At 46.1% G+C, this 20,918-nt stretch overlaps 2 protein-coding genes across 4 annotated transcripts; both read left to right on the top strand.

The window, feature by feature from the left end:
• The first annotated feature begins 4,922 nt into the window (after nucleotides 1-4,922).
• Nucleotides 4,923-9,277, top strand: LOC134007347 (four and a half LIM domains protein 2-like). The gene is made up of 6 exons (XM_062446760.1): nucleotides 4,923-5,026; nucleotides 6,820-6,999; nucleotides 7,156-7,330; nucleotides 7,665-7,834; nucleotides 8,014-8,200; nucleotides 8,731-9,277. Exons 2-6 carry the CDS (start codon nucleotides 6,844-6,846, stop codon nucleotides 8,880-8,882), a joined length of 840 nt encoding a protein of 279 aa, XP_062302744.1. The 5' UTR covers nucleotides 4,923-5,026; nucleotides 6,820-6,843; the 3' UTR covers nucleotides 8,883-9,277.
• Nucleotides 9,278-12,552: 3,275 nt separating this feature from the next.
• Nucleotides 12,553-19,765, top strand: LOC134007750 (chloride intracellular channel protein 4). Of its 3 annotated transcripts, XM_062447408.1 has the most exons (7): nucleotides 12,553-13,499; nucleotides 17,366-17,475; nucleotides 17,618-17,743; nucleotides 17,873-17,979; nucleotides 18,114-18,295; nucleotides 18,543-18,707; nucleotides 19,388-19,765. In XM_062447408.1, exons 1-6 carry the CDS (start codon nucleotides 12,726-12,728, stop codon nucleotides 18,702-18,704), a joined length of 1,461 nt encoding a protein of 486 aa, XP_062303392.1. In that variant the 5' UTR covers nucleotides 12,553-12,725; the 3' UTR covers nucleotides 18,705-18,707; nucleotides 19,388-19,765. The 3 variants fall into 3 exon arrangements, with proteins under 3 accessions (XP_062303392.1, XP_062303391.1, XP_062303393.1); XM_062447407.1 differs by having other exon boundaries at nucleotides 18,543-19,765; XM_062447409.1 differs by lacking the exon at nucleotides 12,553-13,499 and adding an exon at nucleotides 16,843-17,267 and having other exon boundaries at nucleotides 18,543-19,765.
• The last annotated feature ends 1,153 nt before the right edge of the window (nucleotides 19,766-20,918 follow it).

Consider the following 20,918-nt stretch of genomic DNA (forward strand, 5'->3'; position numbering starts at 1 on the left):
TTAAGTGACCTCTCCCAAATCCAGATAGGCAAACCCCACAATGACACAGGAATAGAACGTATTAACCCTCGTGCTGCCTTCGGGTCACATGACCCAAAGGTTTATAACGAACCATCGTTGTGTTTACCCAATTTTACCCAATACAAAAACAAATACAAATAATTTTCTTTTAACCATTCCAATGTGGGGGGTCTGAGACAGCCCGACAGTTAAAAGAAAATGCTTCACTTTGTTTTTGTATGAGGTAAATTTGTCGCAATACGACGGTGGGTCACAATGACTGATGGGTCAGAATGACCCGAAGATAACACAAGGGTTAACACACGCACACACACACACACACACACACACACACACACACACACACACACAGAGAGATGACACGAGATGTAAGTACTTAAATGGTCAAATGCCTCGTCAGAAAATATTCTAATTGGTTTATTTAATAAGCATGGGACATTTGGAGCCAAGAGGCTACATCACTACAATGTACTATGATGAACAGGAGGACACATAGCACACTGTTCCCTTCCTGGATTCACCCCTACCTTAAAACCAGAAGTTCTCTGAATTACGCATTTGGTAGTATTAGGTGTAGTTGAGTAATTTAGGAGTATTTGATAGAGGATAATTTGGTGTACTTTGGACAGGATCAATATAAACATCAAGCAGTGTCTCTTAAAAATAAAGTTGTATTACAATGAAAAACAGCATGTTTGCATAATGTATGCATGTATGAGTTTGTGCACACTACACATTGCTAAAGTTGTCAGTGTCTCCTAAATGTTGTATCACTGCCGAATGAAGGACACGTGTTCTGTTGATTAAATCCACTGTTTTCCAAATTGAGCTGATCATGTTTTGGTAGATTCTCAAAAGCATGTGTTGACGACATTGCAGTGTATTTGCTTGGAATGGAAGTAAACAAGCAATGCTTATTTTATATACACTAGGTTTTCACAAAATCATCAAATTATATTAACTGTCTGGATAAATCTGGACAGGATCACACACCAGGACAAACCACAGAGCAACAAAGGTGACTTCATGCAATCAGTGATAAAAACAAGATAATTGAATCAGCAGAATCAGCAGAGATTCGTTTGTTAATAAAACCTTCCAATCCCCCAACACTTTAGACTTCTTTAGTCAGTAACTTTTTCTTTGAAAAAGTCATTTACAGATGATGAGACCAAATTAAATTTGCAGTCACTTTTGTTCAGCTGTGCCTTAATTAACTTAAGAGAGAGTTATGTGTAGATTTCACAATCTTCAAAGATCTGAACCTGTACTCAGGTGCCTTAGAGTTGAAACTGGTGTTAGAGCAATCTATCATCATTTTAAACTTTGGAATCATAAACGACTGTCTACAATTTAATCACAGTCCATCACAATTCCACACTAAAAGAAAACAACAGCGATTTTAATGTTAACCAAAGATGCATATCATAGGTTGTATATGCCTAGTCTATTGGAATTTAAGGAAAATAATCACCATAACCATTTCCATATAGGCAAATTTCCTAGCTGACCTGAATAGTTGCTGGGAATGGAATCCACTTAGATTGCTGTTGTGGAAAGGAAATACATGCTGTCCCTGTCAAGTACTTCAATGGTCAGTGGTTCTGCCTCGTCAAAAAATATTTTATTAGCATGGAAAATTATTTTTGGAGCCAAGAAGCTGCCTCACTACTATGTAGGTTGGCCATGATGACCAGGAGGACACATAGCACACTGTTCCCTTCCTGGATTCACCCCTACAGTACATACAAACAAACAGTTCTCTGAATTACACATTTGGCAGGATTAGGTGTAACTTAGTTTAGTAACTTCTGAGTATTTGATAGAGGATAATTTGGTGTACTTTGGACAGGATAAATATAAACGTCAAGCAGTGTCTCTTAAAAGTTGTATTACAATGAAAAACAGCATGTTTGCATGATGTATGCATGTATGAGTTTGTGCACACTACACATTGCTAAAGTTGTCAGTGTCTCCTAAATGTTCTATCACTGCCGAATGAAGGACATGTGTTCTGTTGATTAAATCCACTGTTTTCCAAATTGAGCTGATCATGTTTTGGTAGATTCTCAAAAGCATGTGTTGAATATATTGCAGCGTAATTGCTTGGAAAGGAAGTAAACAAGCAATGCTTATTTTATATACAGTACACTAGGTTTTCACAAAATTATATTATTATATTCAAATTATATTAACTGTCTGGATAAATCTGGACAAGATCACACAAGATTTTCACAGGCTATCACAGATCGATGTCCACTGGCGACCAGGTCCAGCGTTAGCAGACCGACGACCAGGCAGATGCTGACAGCTCAAACCCCCCACACCAAAGGGAGGTGTGGAGGGGGGACATTGAGAGAAGAGCAGGAATTAGAGAATGCAAGGAGAAACTAACAGTTACAGTAATATTAAGAACGAGGTCCCCACCGGTCAAGTGTGGACTAGTGCAGCAATTTAGCAGAGCAAAAAGGGTATTTCATGCAGCCCTAGACACTAAGATAGCGCCAGCCCCCCTCGGTTGGAACATGAAATCTGATGAGACCAAATTAAATTTGCAGTCACTTTTGCTCAGCTGTGTCTTAATTAACTTAAGAGAGGGTTATGTGTAGATGTTTCATCACAATCTTCAAAGATCTGAACCTGTACTCAGCTGCCTGGTGTGTTGGAGCAATCAATCATCATTTTAAACTTTGGAATCATAAACAACTACAGTTTAATCACAATCCTTCACAATTCCACACTAAAAGAAACAACAGCGATTTTAATGTTAACCAAAGATGCATATCATAGGTTGTATAGGCCTAATCTATCGGAATTTAAGGAAAATAATCACAATAACCATTTCCATATAGGCAAATTTCCTAGATGACCTGAATAGTTGCTGGGAATGGAATCAGATTTAGATTGCTGTTATCGTGGAAAGGAAATACATACTTAAAATGTTTGTTTCTCTAAGGGACCTCCAAACCTTTCATTTTTGAATTGTATTAATATATTTGAATTAATCTGTTAGCAATATTGAGTTAAATGACAGCTCAGATGATCCACGTCACATGGGTGAAGTATGCCGTGTTACCCAGTGTTAAAGCAATGGATTCTTGTTGGATGGGTCAAATTAGATGACAGAATTTGTGTTATGCAGTTGAAGTGAAGTTGAAAAGTTAGCGATGTGAGCACTACTATATGTCTTCACAAAGTTCTCTTTGAAACTGTGAAATGGTTGGTTTTTGTTCTAGAAAACACCACATACTTTGGGAATATCTCATGGGAAGAGTTCAGATGTTGTAAATAAGGTACAGTAACATCATCAACATCATCCTGTGTGTGTGGAGATCTGAGGGAGCGCTTTCTGAAATGAAGGATCCTGCCTCTCTCTTTCTCTGCTCTGTATTTCTATGTATGTGTGTGTGTGTGTGTGTGTGTGTGTGTGTGTGTGAGTGTGTGTGTCACATAACTACTCAAGTCAGTTATCAGTTAGGGAAGTCATTTCAAGGATTCTCACATCTCACTTTGTTACACTGTTCATTTGATAATTCTTTTGGATACACATTGATGGTAAATTTTCATCACCCATAGAAGTCAGATTTTATAAGTTTAAAAAAATACATTGAGGTGAAAAAAAAAATGAAAAAAAAGATTGGGGTACAAGATGGTGTCCTCGGTACTTGTAATAATGTTCCTGAGTGTAAACTATCCGAAAAGAAGGTTAGGTCGATTTCTTACACAAAGCTGCCATGCTGTTAAGAAACATGTCGTCGTAATGTTTCTTCCATGGTCATGAGGGTGAAATGACCTTCTCTCTCCATAATGAACTAGGAAAATACCATGACTGCATGGAATACACTATTGAGGGAGTCATGAGATTTTAAATGATTTCATCAAGTTGACTACCTTTAATCTTGTAATGCAATTTCAGTGTTAGAAAGTGTTTCTATAGAATGTCCCTGAACTCTGCAAATGTCCCAAATCAAACCATAAGAAATTAGTATTCAAGAACGTGGGCAACACACAAATAATGTGTGGATAATCAGTGTGGGAAAGATGATCATAATTATAGAAACATTCTAGTGCTGTTTGTCTATCTTCTATCTTATTATTACATTTGTGGTACAAGTTTTCTGTTTTGCCCGTCACATAGTTAGACTAGTCCTAAACACTAAAAACTCATGTCCGAAAAGCCTTAAACTGTTCATTTAAAATCCTAGAAATGTAATTTGAGAGACAACCAGAGGCCTGATGTTTAGTTAGGGAGTCAGGTGGCTGAGCGGTTAGGGAAGCGGGCTAGTAATCTGAAGGTTGCCAGTTCAATTCTTGGCCGTGCAAAATGACGTTGTGTCCTTGGGCAAGGCACTTCACCCTACTTACCTCGGGGGGAATGTCCCTGTACTTATTGTAAGTCGCTCTGGATAAGAGTGTCTGCTAAATGACTAAATGTAAATGTAGTTACTCCTGGAGATAGTTCATACTGTTGTCTTCCTCTTAACCTTCTGAAATACCGCCAACACCGCCAACACCTCCTAACACACACACACATACACGCACAGGTCCCCTGTAAAGAGAGAGATGACATCTATTCCAACTGAAGTCGATGATTCATTGTTTAGTTTATGGCCTCCTTTAAGAGATACATTGTTCTCTCACGCCTAGTCTAACCCCTCATTATGTCCCACGTCATAATATATTCTATGTGTATGTTTGAAGATCATGTCTTTCCTCATTGCGTATGGATATGACCATGTACATACTGACAGTCATCCCAGTGCAAGAATATAGTATGTTACCGTTGACATATAGTAAAAAACCTAGAAAGCTACTTTCGAGGAAATCGTAGTTTTTCTCGGGTGGGCGTTGAACTTATACTGCTATGGATTGGACAGCCAGCCCCTTTTAGTCACACCACTGCCCTGCCCAGAGGATGGCTGCGGCTGTAATCACATAAAGCCTGGGGCTGGCCCTCTCCATCGTCACTCTGCACAGACTTCACCGCTGAGCACTCCACTGACAGGTCAGTACCCTTCTCTTCATCCTATCTCTGGCACTTGCCAGACTTGACTCGCTTGACTTGATCACCAGCGTTCCATCTTTATCTTCCACATCCAGTCCTTGTCTTAACCTGCATCCACTTCTATTTACCTTTTGAACGCTCATTGCCTTCAATGCTTCTCCTTTCCCCGTCAGGCACTCTGTGTGTCACACTGTGCCATCCCAGCCTTACTTGCTCATTTGTAGAGGCACACACACGGCTGTAGTATGTAGTGACATAGTGTGAGGATTGCAATGTCGTGCATGTATATAACAGACATTTTGATGTCGATGCTGCGGTTCTTTCATATCAGACATTGTCTTGTATGGAAATGAAGTATACTGTGCACTTTAAATACCAAATAGACACTATTTGAGCCTGGCTAACATGGAAAGCACATTTCTTGCAGATTAAGAGCAGGCTACTGGCACTGAATAATTATTCAAGAGCATCTCTGTCATCTCAGCTTGAGTGGTCAGCTACCCATACAAGTATAAACAGGTGCAGCGCTGTACCTTTTCTGTCTTACTTTGTGGACAGCAAAAAATGTCTGTTCAGGATACAGTCTACTGTACTACAGTATACAGACAAGCCTAACTCTAACTAGCCTAACTAACCAGTTCAATGTATGCATGTACCGGTATATACTGACACACTGAAGATGTATAATGTTGCTTTCTGCATGGGACACAAAAATACAATTCTGCTGTGGGCACAATTGTTATAGTTGGTCTCATAGTTTTATGAGAAACCACTAGGTTTACCTTGAGACCCTTCATGCCGACAGGAAAGACATGACTATGAGCGTGACTCCAATTAGCAGAGGTAGAAAAAGTTCCTCTCCTCAATAGTTCTGTAAGGTCAAGAGTTGTCCTTGGTTACAAATGAACCGTCTTTTCCACACAATGAGGGCAAGCTATCCTTCCAGTAGTTAATAACTACTAGCTAGTAACTAAGACTATGTTCTAATTTGATTAGCATGGGTAGGTAAAGGTAAAAAAAGGATTTTAAAATAAATTACCCAAAAATAGCAAATGTTTCACAGTTGAGGTAAAGCTTCAGAGATAGAGACAGAAACAAAAAAATGAAAATGTTTCGCTTGTCCTAAACCTTTAACCTTTTTGTAAATTAAAGGTTTTGACCTATAGAAGACAATAACTATGTGACACACTTTTTCCTCAGTACACGCATAAAATATGTATTTGAAAATATTATGATGTTAATGTATTTACTGTACCATGTAATTTTCTGACTCAATAGCCTACTACTGCAATGCAATAGAATAGAATGTTGTAAGTAGACATTTCAATTTCATAAATTGGGGACCACTGTTATGCGCAATCACATGGGTCAAAGTCTGGGTGCAGTTCTATCTAATTATTACATTTGTGGCACAAGTTTTCTGATTTGCCCGTCACATACTTAGACTAGTCCTAAACACTAAAAACACATGTCAGAAGAGCAATTCTTAGTCTTTGGCTACCAAATCAAATCAAAACTATCTCTGTGAAACCAATTACTGTTCATTGAGCCACAATGATGCTTTTGTTCTACCATAAACTCCAACACATGTCCAGAGTAAAGTAACATATGGTCATTAAATGATTACAGTAGCCTTGTGATCCGGATGGTAATACAAGCCCTTTCATGGAAACAGAATGAATGGTGATCTTATGAGAGATTATGAGAGTTTAGTGGCTCCAACTGTCCTACACGTCACAACATATAAAAAAGAATGCAATTATGCTAATCTAGAATCTTCTGCATTCCTGTAGGCAGTGGGAAAGACTTAAGACGAAATGTCGGACCGCTATGACTGCCATGAGTGCAAGGAGTCCCTGTATGGGCGGAAGTACGTTCTCAGAGAAGACAGCCCCTACTGTGTGAAATGCTACGAGAGCCTCTTCTCCAACACCTGCGAGGAATGCAAGAAGTTCATTGGCTGCAGTAGCAAGGTGGGTCCAACACTCATCATCGATTGAAATACCCCTGTGCACTTCCTGAAGCTTCTCGATCTCGTCCAAGCTACAGTAACGACATTGGTGGTGGCACGTTTGACAGCAACCCCTACTTCCGACCAAAACCCCATCATTCTTTTTCTCCGGTTTCAGGATCTGTCTTACAAGGAACGCCACTGGCATGATGAGTGTTTCCACTGCTTCAAATGCAGCCGTTCCCTGGTGGACAAGCCCTTCTCCACCAAGGACGAGCAGCTGCTGTGCACCGATTGCTACTCCAACGAGTACTCCTCCAAGTGCCATGAGTGTAAGAAGACCATCATGCCAGGTGAGAACCGACAAACTGTTATCTAGGTTAGAGCAACCAAAACTGAGTTGATGACTGTATGTATGTGCTTAAATGAACTGTATAAAACCGCTCTCGGAAATGACTGATTTTGAGGGGGGGATAGTTGGTTTAGCAATCTTGGGTATCAACTGATTTAATCGGTTAGTTGGTTCAAACTAACCAAGCTATGTGACCACCCACAGGTCCTCTAGCATCCTGACAGACACAACACCAAAAAAGCATGTTTTTTCATTCCTACCCATGTCTCTCCACCTCTCCCTCTTTTTTCTTTCTGTCTTCTCTCTCTCCCTGAATGTCCCTCTCTGGTCTTCAGGCTCTAGGAAGATGGAGCACAAGGGCAACAGCTGGCATGAGGCCTGTTTCACATGCCAGCGCTGCCAGCAACCCATTGGAACCAGGAGTTTCATCCACAAGGACAGCAGCAACTACTGCTTGCCATGCTACGAGAAGCAGTTTGCTATGCAGTGCATCCACTGCAAGAAGGTAATCAGAAAACAAAACGGGAAGGTGCACGGCAGAGCATTAATAATGCTTTCTTTGCACTTTTGAGACATGATTATCCCAATTTACTGGCACATGCTACTTGTTAAATGAAGGATATCTTTAACTGGGCAATGACGTTAAAAAAAACATCCTGTGACTTCCTGTTCCTTGTTCTTTAGCCAATCACCACCGGCGGGGTGACCTACCGTGACCAACCCTGGCACAAGGATTGTTTCCTCTGCACTGGGTGCAAGCAGCAGCTGTCTGGTCAACGGTTCACCTCCCGTGACGACTTTGCCTACTGCCTCAACTGTTTTTGCAACCTGTTTGCCAAGAAGTGTGCCTCCTGTACCACCCCGATCAGTGGTACGACCTCGAGTTTCCTCACCGACATAGCTCCACGTCTATCAGTCCGGTCACGCTGTGCATGACACTCACTATGCAACTCATTTGTCCAGGGATGTCCACTGCAATTTCAATCTTTGCCACTCGGCTCGAGTTTTCGATCCCTCCTGTATCTTCGATCTAATTCTGTTAGTGCATTATTACATTACTAGTCAGGAGTTATTTGGGTGGAGTGTCATGTCGAGGTTGACCCATTTGTTGTCTAGGAAAGTCACCGATGACTTGCTGGCCCCACAACCTGCCACTATCTTCCTGTACTGACGCTTTTTGTAGCAACTTTTGTCTCATCAAGATTATTACCAATTTATATGTAGTTTCCTGTAGTCACTTTTACTTGTTCTCTCAGTGTTCTTGAATGTATAAGGAAGATTAAGTGAGGTATTCAATGCTTCATCTGTCTTATAGTGGACTTTCTGTCATCATTAATGAAATCAATTAATATAAATAAATTCAATTTCTGTAATCGTTAACCTGGCCCTGTTGTGTTCCAGGTCTGGGAGGGAGCAAGTACATCTCGTTTGAAGAGCGCCAGTGGCACAACGACTGCTTCAACTGCAAGAAGTGCTCCGTGTCCCTGGTGGGGCGGGGCTTTCTGACGGCCCGCGACGACATCCTGTGTCCTGAGTGCGTCAAAGATGTCTGAGAGACGTGGAGCAGGATGACCTTCGCTTCCACCAACGAGTACAGCGCTGCAGGTGTTACCAGCCAAAGAGCCGGAAAACAATAATCTCACTAACATTTTATGCCCTGAACCTCATATTTCTCTAACTCAGATTAACCCAGTGTTCCCATTTAAGGAGGATTTGTATACCGCTGGACTTGTTTGATTGAAATGATCATAAAGCTGAATCAGGAGCTATTCTATGAATCAATTACAATATTTATACTATATTAACCCTTTCCGCAATATAACGTTACTCTTTTGTTGAACACATTTATTCTAATTTAACACTAACCAGATATAATTTATGTTAAAGATGAGAAATATAATGACAGAAGCTTATGTGATTCAAAAAATAAAGACACTGTTATGCCATTCACAGTTTACAGTGTGCCCTTTTGTAAAGGTTTTTCTGTGATGCCAGTGTGGATGAAACGCACAGAAAACTCAGCCCAAAGACATGAAACTCACAGAAGTACATTGTGGCAACCGGGGTCCTGTACTAGCCATTAGGACATTAGTGACATTAGAGTGACATTAGAGTCCAAAGGGAAAGCACATGACTGCACCAGTTATGGCAGACAGAGAGATTCCAGACGTCGCACAGACAGGACATACACCGATTATCAAGCAGACCAAACACCAAGGATGTTTAAAGATGGCGGCCTGTTAGTTTCTATGGAAAGTGGCGCATTGAAGCTCAAAAGACAAGATACGGACTGCACGATGCTGAACCTTCTCGATCATCCGGTCTTGCACAGCAGTGTCCCTCTTTGCTACTGGCTTCTTGATAGGTCGATGCCATCTTTTGACGTAAGCAAAACAAATGGAGTGGTAGCTTTCAGATTTCGGATTTGTTTCAAACTCTGCAAAAACTCCTCTATGAAGAACTGTATTTTGAGCCTGGTTTGAGAACAGAATTCTTTTTGTGGGTGGGTGATAGTTTGGGGATATTTTGACTTGACTTAATAGAATAAAATCACCGGAAAGAGTGTCAAATCAGAAATGCAATACCACCAAGATTGATTGTGCCTTTGTTTCAAGCTGAGGAGCTGGGGATGGGGGCTGGAGACGAGACCGACAGGAGCGACGTGGCCACAATCCCAGTCCTATACTGCCCTCTTATGGCAGCATGGGAAAACACAACATTAAGGAACTTTCCAGGAAAAGGTTCCCCAAAAAACTCCCCTTTTCTAATAGAAAATGTCACATGCCCCAGTAATTTATCATACCTACTGAGTATAAGTATGCAACATTCATCAAATCGCAAACTCCAACTCTGGTATTTTGCACAAAATACTTTGGCCCAGCATGCCAAGCCAATGTGACCGGCCCAGACGACAGTCAGTTCCCTACCAGCGCCACAGTCTAGCCAGTAGCCCACTGACTGGCAGAGGGAAGAAAGGCCTGATTAAGCCTAATAGAGGGTTAGGGTTAGAGGATCATCTGCCTTCTATCAGAGTGCCATCTGGGGGGCAATCTCCAGGACTTCCATGGGCTTGTGGAGGTCGAATTGCAATGAGGAGGCTAAATGAGGGACGGAGACCAAGAGGGGTTGAGTGGAGGAAGCTCTGTAAAGAGGAAAAGTAGATACAGATGAATGGAGGGTAAAGGAAAGGGCTGAGGTGATTGAAGGGTGGAGGCTGGGGTGGAGGCAGGAGGGTGGAGGCAGGGGGGGTGGAGGCAGGGCGTGGAGGCAGGAGGATTGAAAGGTCACAAAGTGGAGGAAGAGTGGAGAGGCTGGTGGGGGGGGTGGGGTGGGGTGGGGGGGACTTTAACCCGGTTGGTGCTGGGTATGGGCTCTGGGTGGAGCGGATTTGTGGCGGGCGCAGTCATGTGGGGATCAGCATCCGAAACTCCACATAATCCTTTGCAGAGAGGGAGGGAAGGAGAGAGAGAGAGCGAGGTAGAGCACGAGAGAGCAAGAAGGGGATTTCACTTCGGACAACTCCGAGGCACGAAGCGTAGGTAGGAACACAAAAAGCCAGACCCAGGGGCCTGTAGGCACAAAAAAAAGTCACGCAAAATTCTTCTTCTACCCGTCTGAACCTCGGACCTGGTCCTCCTGGCGTGCGGTGCTGTTCTCCTGGAACCATGGCCCAGTCTGACGCCAGACTCAGCCAAGACCTCGCCAATGGAATGGTCGTCCACAGCTCCGCGGCGGGAGCCGTCTCAGATCCGGACATGCGGAAAAACTGGGAGGACGAGGAAGAGGACGAGGAGGACGAAGAGGTGGAGCTGGCCGAGGAGGTCGGCGAGGACAGCGAGGTGACGCGCGAGGAGGCGAGCGCGCCGGGGCGAGGCGACGGGACCGGGGAGACAAAGGGAGAGGAGGGGGGAGGGGAGGAGAGGGAAGTCGAAGAGCAAAAAAAAGAGGAGGGGGCGACGGGGGTCGAGGAGACGCAGGCGACGGCCGGGGAGGAGGTCGAGGGCGGAGAGGGAGAAGGGGCGCGGACCGTGCCTGTGGTCACGAGAGGAGACGAACCAAAGCGCGGCGACGGGGAAACAGAGCTGGAAAGTGGCGCTCACCTGATCACCCCTCCACCGATTTCATTGGACACGTCCGACCTGGACACGGCGGAGAGGAGCGCGGTGCCGTCTGCAGGGGAGAGGAGAGGAGAGGAGGAAGACACTGAAGGGGGAAGGAAACAGGAAGAGGAGGGAGGGCAGTCAGAAGGAAAGGTGTCAGGTGGAAGAGAAACAAACAGTCCTATTGACAAATCCCAAGAGACAGACCAGGGCCAGGGTAAGGTGTCAGAGGGGCTGGGGTTTATTGTCGACGAGGTAGAGAGGAAAAAGGAGGAGCCTTCGACAGACGCTGAGGAACTGCAGCCTGAGGCGCCTGTTGATGATGGAGCTAGGCTCGGAATGCGTGGGGAATCAGGTGTAACTGGCGACGACATCATAGAGAAGAGCGGAGCGCTTGAGGAGGCAGATGTGCCGTTCAGCCAATCCGCCGGTGTCAGCGAGACCGGGGAAAACACAGGAGGTGGGTTTGAAAGTCACGCGACTGACCCCTGTCAGATGTCGTCTCCTGGCGATGAGGTCAGAGACACAGAGGAGGCACGGGATGCCCGGGGGACAGGAGGAGAGCGGATCCGGGAAGTGGGGGAGAATGAACACTCCATCAGTGACGCCTTCCCAGAGACAGAGGCGGACGAAAGCCAGCTGAAAATCGACTCAGACCGAAACCAGCCGGGAGTGGCCCTCCCTTGCAACGAGGCACAGGTGGAGAAGACCACAGAGGAAGTCGTAAGGGCGGAAGAGGAGGGGCTTCAGGATGTTGAACCGCCGCCCCCGCCGCCCCTGACCGACATGGAGGCAGTTGAAAAACAGGAAGCACCAGAGCGGCAGCAGCTCGACGGTATCCTTCCACCTGTAGAGGGGGCCCAGGGAGGGGCCCGGAGCGGGAAACAGCCTGGGCCCGGCGAGAGTGAGGAGGCTGAGGGAGGAGATCTGAGGGAGGGTGTTAGCCACCAGACGGAGGAGCGCTGCCAGGTGGCTGCGGATGACAGGGACAGGCCAGCCGGGGGAGGGGCCGGGGGGAGGGAGGAGCAGGCGGGGGATAGTGCGGTCACAGGGACGGACCCAGGTAGCGGCCAAGTGCAGACGGAGGGAGGGATCTCACCGGGCCCGGGGGGAGGTGAAGGAGAGGAGCAGCCGCCCGTTGCCGAGGAGACGAGGAGAGTGCAGGAGGAGCACGGGGATTTAGATCACGTCGAAGAGGCTCTTGAGGTAGACGAGGGGGGAGACGAGGGGAGAGGACAGCCAGGGGAAGCTATTTTGGAGGACTCCCCGCCTGGAGAAGAGGGAGGGGCTCGGCAGATGGAAGAGCCAGGAAATATCACTGAGGGCGCGACAAAGGAAGCGCCGTGTGGGGCTCAGGTGGGGCAGCAAGCAGTGTCAGTCCTCCTGGATCAGCCAGACTCCAGGGAGGAAGGAGGGGTTGAGATGGCGGAAGAGCCCGTGACCGTTCTGGATGATGAGGATTTAGCAGAGCACCCAGAGCCTGTCACTAAAGATGGAAAGGTAAACACAGAACTTGGGGAGGGGGGAGAAGGGAAGAAGTCGGAAGTCGGTGGGGAAACCCCAACGTCAATGGAGGTGAGGGCCATGGAGTCCTCCCAGCCCCCTGTAAGGGTGGGACCAGAAGGGGACGAGAAAGACCTCGCGAGACACGACGCCTCGGTGGAGAACGGCCTCCGGGAACCCCAGGAACAGAAGAAAGCCCAACGCGAGAAGGAGGAGCCCACGTCTGCCGGAAGGAAGCCTCCCTCCTCCCTCCGGAGAGACGCCGAGTGGATCCCGAAGAACTCCTCCTCCGAGGAGAGCCGCGCCCCGCCGGCGAGGGACGACTGGATCAAGGAGCTGAGGGAGGTGATCAAGGAGGAGGCCCAGTCGCCCAAACGGAAGGCGGAACCCTTGAAGAAGAAAAAGGTGGTCCTGATCCAGGAGACGCCGAGGAGGGAGGAGAGGAGGGAGGAGGCGAGGAAGACCAAGGAGGAGGGGAAGGAGATGCCCAAGAAGTCGGTGAGGGTGGAGAGCCCACGACCTCAGCGGGAGGACCCACAAGAGTACGAGCTCTCTCTCTACGTCAAGGTAGGGCCAGACCAAAAAGGTTTCCCCAACTCTCTCTCTGACCTCTGCAGGTTCAGTGAGATGGTCTCTGGTGTTCTGTATTCACAATCTGCTTGTTTGATCCTGGGCTCTGGCATGGTGCTGTAGAACGTGTTTGGCTGGAGCTGTAGGTCTAGCATGGTGCTGTAGAACGTGTTTGGCTGGAGCTGTAGATAGTCACCAGCTTTGTAAATGATAATAATTTGGTTATTTAGCTTTTATCCAAAGCAACATGCAGAAGGGGATTTGAACCTGCAACCTCTTGATTTGTTGTAAAATGCTCTAGCACTGAGCTATGTCCTTAGAACTAAACACACCACTTCACCATGACACCATATAATTGGGTAGACACTAGACAGGTGGCCGGTTTGCATTTCGGAGACACAGGCTGTGGTGTGTTTTGGCTTTGGATAGGTTTGTGTGAGGCCTAAGAATTCTTGTTTACAGTTCACATCTCTCATGTTGTTATGGACATGTTGCCAGTGTTACATAATCCAGGTAAGGGAGCGATGTACAGCACATGTCAGTTGTCGTAGGCTTCTTGACAACATGTAGTAGGTAAGTGTAGAGGATTTAATAGTTTGTTGGTTGTTGTCTAAAGTGACAACAACCACATAGCAGCTCCAGCCCTTTGATAAGAGCTGTATAGTGCCAGGTGAGAAGACAGATAACATTCAGCCAATCAAAGATATCTCTTTCTCTGTCTGTCGGTCTGTCTGTCTCTCTCTCTCTCTCTCTCTCTCTCTCTCTCTCTCTCTCTCTCTCTCTCTCTCTCTCTCTCTCTCTCTCTCTCTCTCTCTCTCTCTCTCTCTCTCTCTCTCTCTCTCTCTCTCTCTCTCTCTCTCTCTCTCTCTCTCACCTAATCCAATCAGATTATTGGCACTAAAATGTCAACAGTGTCCTGAATCCCCCAGAATCAAAACCTTCTGTCAGGGATGGTGTGGACATTCTGTCTGTCCTATTTTCTTAGGTAGCTGCTAGTATCAATATAATGTGGTGCTTGAAGTGCCTGCTGCTCTGAAGGAAGTTGATGCTAGCCATGTCCGGCCTTAGCTTAGCTTCTTAGGAGATATTTATGTAAGTGTCTGCTCTGTGTTGGTCAGTTGGTCAGATAAAAGACTCAAGCTAGCTAAATCCCTTGCCAAGTTTAGAGGACAACACGCAGATAGCTACTGTATGTTCCTGTCGCTGACCAAATCTGTTCTAGTCAGCAGCTTGTAAGAGGTCGTCTGGATTTGATCTGGTGTGTAAACATTCTGAATCCTAGACTAATCGAACTCTTGGACCAGCATGCTGATACATCGATCGTGACATGTTTCCATTCCCGTCATGGTTCTGAGTGTAGAGTTTGCGTGGGTTTAGAATGAGAGGCACTCTTTGTGTTGCGTGCGTGTTTGCTTGTGATCGCACCTTGATCTCCTTATCTTATCTCATTAAGAGAGTGATATCCTAATCCTTCCCCTTTCTGGCTAATTACTCTCTCACACACACACTGACATGGTGACCCACACTGCCCATGCGTGTCTGATGTGTGTATACTGTATAGTTTTGAGCTACTCCTTTTGGACACTCATGCAAACGTACTGGGCTAAACTAAAACTCAGACACCCAACACTGTTCAAAACCTTCATTTACTGTACCTCGAACCATTAACCAAATACCAAGCATGTAAGTAACGTTAGCCATAGTCTTACCACCTGCTGTCAGAAATATGTTGGCGTGGTTCTGAGGTCCTGGGGAACACAGCACCACATTCCTGTGTGAGGCCACGGTGGTTTGGGGTCCAGCGCATGAGGCTCTAAGCCTGGGGAAAAATGTCCTAATAACCTGGCTGGTTCTTTCTAGGGTGGGTCACTAACACAATGGCTGCCTTTGTCTCTGCCCCAGGGGGGGGGGGAGACGTGGCCTGAGGCAGTGAGGCAGTGAGGCATGCTCATGCGGCTCGGGAGGCGGGAGGTTGGAGTCAGGAGACGGAGGGGCAGTAGGAAAGAAATGAGGAGGGTGGAGGTTGGGGGGGGGGGGGTTTGGTGGAGGAGGTGAGATGATTGAAAGGTAGGTGGTAGGGGGCAAGAGGCAGGAGGTGGAAGGTGGGGGACATTGAGGTCGAGGTTTTGGGGCGTGAGGCCGGGGCTGGGGAGGTGGAGGACACAGGGCTGGCCAGGAACAGCAGGGACTGGATAGGTGGATGGTTTGGGGTGTGGAGGGTTCCGATTGGCATTCTTCTACATTCCCTTCCTCTCTGCCTCTCTCTTTATCTTTTTATCTCTGTTTCTCTCTCTGCCCCCCCCCCCCCCCCCCCCCTCCTCCTTTCTCTAAGCTGATTAGACGGTAGACCTGCTGGTTGGAAGCAGACTCGGTGACATGGGGACAGAGGGGGTTACTGGAGCCTTTATGAAACACTTCATAAAAAGGCCACGTAGAGACTCACACACACACGCCTGCACACACTCATAATGTTGTGGCTCATTGAGTTGTTCACAAAGCGGTGGATATACATATATGTGTCTCTGCATGTATGTCTGTGTTTGTGTGTGCGTGTGTGTGTGTGAGCACAGTAGGAGTGTGTGTGTGTTTGTGTGTGCGTGCGAATGCATGTGTATACATATCTCTCGTGCGTGTGTCTACAATCCCATCATAGTGGGAGGCTAAGATGCTTTCACAGTTGAGAATTCCATAGACGCCCACTCACGGACCACAGAACAGACTTTGCACTGTTCTGCTTGCCCACACAACCACAAAAGCCACGGCAACTGACTCCAGGACAGTTAGACCTGTAGTTTGTTCGTTATGTGGTGACAGATAGATTTTGGTGATTCAATCGAAACTGGTACAGTAGACCAAGGCAGTCTAGCATTGGTGTATTGCAGAAATAGTCAACTACATTGGTGTGCCAGTATCACAGAATTTGTCGAGCTGTTCCGAAGGCTGTGGTTGATTAAGATTTAACAGATTATCTGGAGATTTGACATCACACTCTACGAGGAAAGTGATCCAAGATGCTGAAAGCTTGCACCAAAGCGCTTGCGTTTTATAGAACACGCAAAACATTTTGACCGAGGCGCAAGTCCTTTTACGGAGCACACGTTCTCTGTCACTCGCGACCAAAACATCTGAATCCAGGATGAATACCCCATTAGAGTGCACCAGGGTGAGAGAGGTTAACGCCCAGACAATGTGTCTCTTCATAGTCACGTGTGCTGACAAAAGAGAGAGTGTGTTGTTTAACCATCTCACTGTCCCCCCCTGTCCCCTTGTCGCACCCCCCCCCCCGGCCCAACGCCCACCCACACACCCAGAACCGGGTCCAACTGCACCCAGACACAGAGCAGTCGCTCTGGGCTAGGGATCCACACGTCTCCTGGCTGGGCTGCAACGGAATCCGATTAATACCGGACCTGACTGGACAGAAGAAGGACCTCTTTACTGCAGGCTGTGTCTATATTGCCAGTTGAGGACAGCCGTGAGATGAGAAGTGGCTATTTTGTCCTTTCGCTTATCGACTTGCAATGGCAGTGGATTCATCACGCTTTGGGAATTCAAGGAAGAGTCCTTTTGTGTGTCATTTTAGTCATCCGTAGGTCATCAGCTCTTAAAGGTTGTCAGTGAGTGAGGTCATCATAGAGGAGGCGGAGCTTGTCTGGCAGGGCTCTTCCCCTTTCAAGCATACCTTGATCTGGATTGGTCAAGATGGCCTGGTTTGACATAGCAGCCAAAAAGCTGGGATTTCCCACTATAGAGCTTTTTGTAAAGGTAAGATAGTCAGCAATGGAGAACTCACTGTTGGCTGTATGTGTGTGTGTGTGTGTGTTCAAACTGTTTTGTGCGTGTGCGCATGTGTGAATCGTCAGGCTGGCAGTGATGGGGAGAGCATCGGCAACTGTCCTTTCTCCCAGAGACTCTTCATGATCCTGTGGTTGAAAGGGGTCATCTTCAATGTCACTACTGTGGACCTCAAGAGGTACAACACACACACACACACATTGCAAATATTTATTCTCCAGTGTTGATACAGAAAGCATGGAGAAGTTTGTATGTTTTAAAAGTGGTCCTTTTTAATAAAAGAATGTCTAAACGCACTGTTTGGTGGATGTGTTCTCCAGGAAACCAGCAGACCTTCAGGACCTTGCCCCTGGAACGAACCCTCCGTTTGTGACGTTTAACGGGGAAGTGAAGGTGGACGTCAACAAAATAGAGGAGTTCCTGGAGGAGAAACTCACGCCACCACGGTAAATCCCCAACTACTTCCTGTACAATGTTACACCAAGGGTGATTGGTCCGTACTGGTCCCTCATTGGCCAATAACGACCTCTTGGACCAATCCAGATGCCTGATGCAGCATGTTTTCCTCGACTCAGGTACCCTCGCCTGGCAGCCAGACACCCGGAGGCCAACACAGCAGGCATCGATGTGTTTGCCAAGTTCTCAGCCTACATCAAGAACCCCCGCAAAGACACTAACGACGGTAAGCAGTGAGGTCAAGGTGGCGTGTGTGTGTGTGTGCGTGACTTTGTAAGGTATCTGTGTTGGTGTGGCTTCAGTCTGAGCTTAACCTGTATGTGTGTGTGTGTGTGTGTGCGCGTGTGTGTGTGTGTGTAGTTCTTGAAAAGGCTCTGCTGAAGTCTCTGCAAAGGCTCGATAGCTTTCTGCGGACCCCGCTATCGGACGAGCTCGACGGGAACAGCGCTGACAAAGCCCTGGAGTCGTCACGCTGTTTCCTGGATGGCTCCGACCTGACTCTGGCAGACTGTAACCTGCTGCCCAAACTACACATCCTCAAGGTACGAGCTCACTGAGGAACAGCTGTTCCAACATGGCAGTCTGACCTTGGTACATCTCTCCCAGAGCAGAGGTGTGTCAGTGGAGATAATGTAAGAAGCAAGATGTGCTTGCCACGACACAAATGATGCCAGATGGTCTTACGATTTATTAATGATGAATTATTCATTGGATCATAAGATTCTTAAGATTTGATGTCTGATTGTTCTGATTTGACTTGTGCTTTATTCTCCCTTGTTGCCATGCTAGGTGGTTGCCAGGAAGTACCGTGGCTTTGAGATCCCAGCTGACATGACAGGGGTGTGGCGATACCTGAACCACACCTACCAGAGGGAGGAGTTTATCAACACCTGCCCTGCCGAGAGGGAGATCGAGTTTGCCTACTTGGATGTGGCCAAACGGATCAAGTAAAAAGTGGGAGGATTAGGAATTACAAGGACCAATTCCAAACCAATTCCTCTCACCCTTTAATGGGATGTTGATGACTCTTGATGAGTGCAGGGATTGGTGGATAGGACTGGTGTTCAATTTTACATTTGGTTTGGAATTGGACCATAGCATTAAAAAAAAATACACGTGTTTGAATGTGTGTGTGTATGTGTGTCTGTGTACTCACGGGTTGGGTTTCACAGTGGTTGTGTTGTACTGTCCGATGTGAATATGAGACCCATAGAATGATCAGGTCTACATGAAGAACAATGCTTTTAGTCCATTATCAGTCCAATACTAGACAAATGTTTGTCCAGTACTAGTCCTAATCTACAATGTGTACAATATCAAAGTCTATTGGATGGGCAATGTACTGTAGTCAGATTATATTGCACTACTATCCAACAGACTCCAAATCCCTGAGAGCATGTCTGAACTACATGAAGCAACCATGACCATTTAGTAGACTCCATGCTGCATTGTAAGAGTAATTGTAAACAATACACCTGTCATCATTTTCATTGTGAATCCAACACTATGGCCTTGACTACAATATATTATTATGTACCCATTTATGCATCGGAATCATTAATATGAGAAAGTCTCTCTAAATTAAAATCAACTTATTTTATTTCTTTCTATTTTTCATTTTGTTTGTCAATCAGAGTGGAAAGGCTGACAAGCTGCGAGGACAAGGATCTAAGGAGCCATGACAGTTGTCTACTTGTACCTTTTACAAAAAGCTAACTGTACTCACTATCACTGTACCAATAATAACATCACTGGTTCTACTAATGAATTGATCATGCTTAAATGTCTTATTTGCATGTACTGATGGACTGTCGGGACAGAGATGGGCGGGGCTTGATGTTGAGTAGCAAACCTGATTGGGCCTTCCCTGGCCATGTGATGGACTCTGGTGGCCAGTTTGTTTTGTGGAACTATGTGCACCAAACCAACACCCACACAGCCCTGTGTACATGCCTTACACCCCTCAGCAGAGGAAGTCATATTAAACTGATCTCAGATCACTTCTGTGCTCGCGTGTGTGTCTTGTCAAGAGTCTCTCATGGTTTAGCCAGGGTGGAGGGTACTCAAGATGTTATATAGAGGTCAAAGGTCATCTAGGTTCAGGAGCTGCAAGCTGAAGGATCTGGATGTTTGGTGTTGTCAGGAAACAGCACAGCTATGTGAAAGTAGCAAGGACAACGCAGACTGCAGATATGAAGACATAGTGTCAGCAGTGACATTAAGTCCTTTCATCCAGAAAAACATGGACGTCATGCACTAAAATACTATAATCAAGTAGACCTTAGATGTCCTTGGATTCTAACGGTTCAGTAAAGCTTCATTTTAGGTTTGGGGAGCCCTGTCTCCAAGGGAACGCGGACAGTTTTTGTGTCCTTTCTGTGGAACACTGAACCCAAAAGCCCTAGTATCAACAACTATCATTTTACAGCCCAGAATACACATGGCTGCTATGGTAACAAACAGTCCAGGAATCCCAGAGGCTTTCACACAGTATGTAGATTAATACTGAGTGTGAAGGCTGAGAGACAGTGTGAACATCCGACAAGGGAGTCAGGTGGCTGAGCCGTTAGAGAATCGGGCTAGTAATCAGAAGGTCGCTGGTTGAATTCCAAGCCATGCAAATTGACGTTGTGACGTTGTGAACATCCAACAAGGGAGTCTGGTGGCTGAGCGGTTAGAGAATCGGGCTAGTAATCAGAAGGTCGCTGGTTCGATTCCAGGCCATGCCAAATTGACGTTGTGACGTTGTGAACATCCGACAAGGGAGTCAGGTGGCTGAGCGGTTAGAGAATCGGGCTAGTAATCAAAAGGTGGCTGGTTCGATTCCAGGCCATGCCAAATTGACGTTGTGTCCTTGGGCAAGGCACTTCACCCTACTTGCCTCGGGGAATGTCCCTGTACTTACATTAAGTCGCTCTGGATAAGCGTGTCTGCTGAATGACTAAATAATATAAAATAATGTTTGAAGTAGTTAGAGTGTATTCCTACAACCATGTCAACATAATCTTTACTGTACAGTTCCACTCACCCAAGGTTCACATGTCAAAGTACTTGCTTGTTTGGGACCAAGGTATTCTCTGCCTTAGCTGTGTACTCGGCAATAGCTGCAGTGAAGCAAATGAAGACATCCTAGGGGAATTCACTGGTCTTTATGAAGACATGACT

The sequence above is a fragment of the Osmerus eperlanus genome, chromosome 21 (genome assembly GCF_963692335.1).
Source record: "Osmerus eperlanus chromosome 21, fOsmEpe2.1, whole genome shotgun sequence".
NCBI lineage: Eukaryota > Metazoa > Chordata > Actinopteri > Osmeriformes > Osmeridae > Osmerus > Osmerus eperlanus.

Coding starts and splice junctions, on each gene's coding strand:
- LOC134007347 (XM_062446760.1), top strand. CDS start 6,844: ATGTCGGACCGCTATGACTGCCATGAGTGCAAGGAGTCCCTGTATGGG. Junction 7,000..7,155: donor TCATTGGCTGCAGTAGCAAG/GTGGGTCCAACA, acceptor CTCCGGTTTCAG/GATCTGTCTTACAAGGAACG. Junction 8,201..8,730: donor CTGTACCACCCCGATCAGTG/GTACGACCTCGA, acceptor GTTGTGTTCCAG/GTCTGGGAGGGAGCAAGTAC.
- LOC134007750 (XM_062447407.1), top strand. CDS start 12,726: ATGGAAGAGCCAGGAAATATCACTGAGGGCGCGACAAAGGAAGCGCCG. Junction 17,476..17,617: donor ACTACTGTGGACCTCAAGAG/GTACAACACACA, acceptor TGTGTTCTCCAG/GAAACCAGCAGACCTTCAGG. Junction 18,296..18,542: donor CCAAACTACACATCCTCAAG/GTACGAGCTCAC, acceptor TTGCCATGCTAG/GTGGTTGCCAGGAAGTACCG.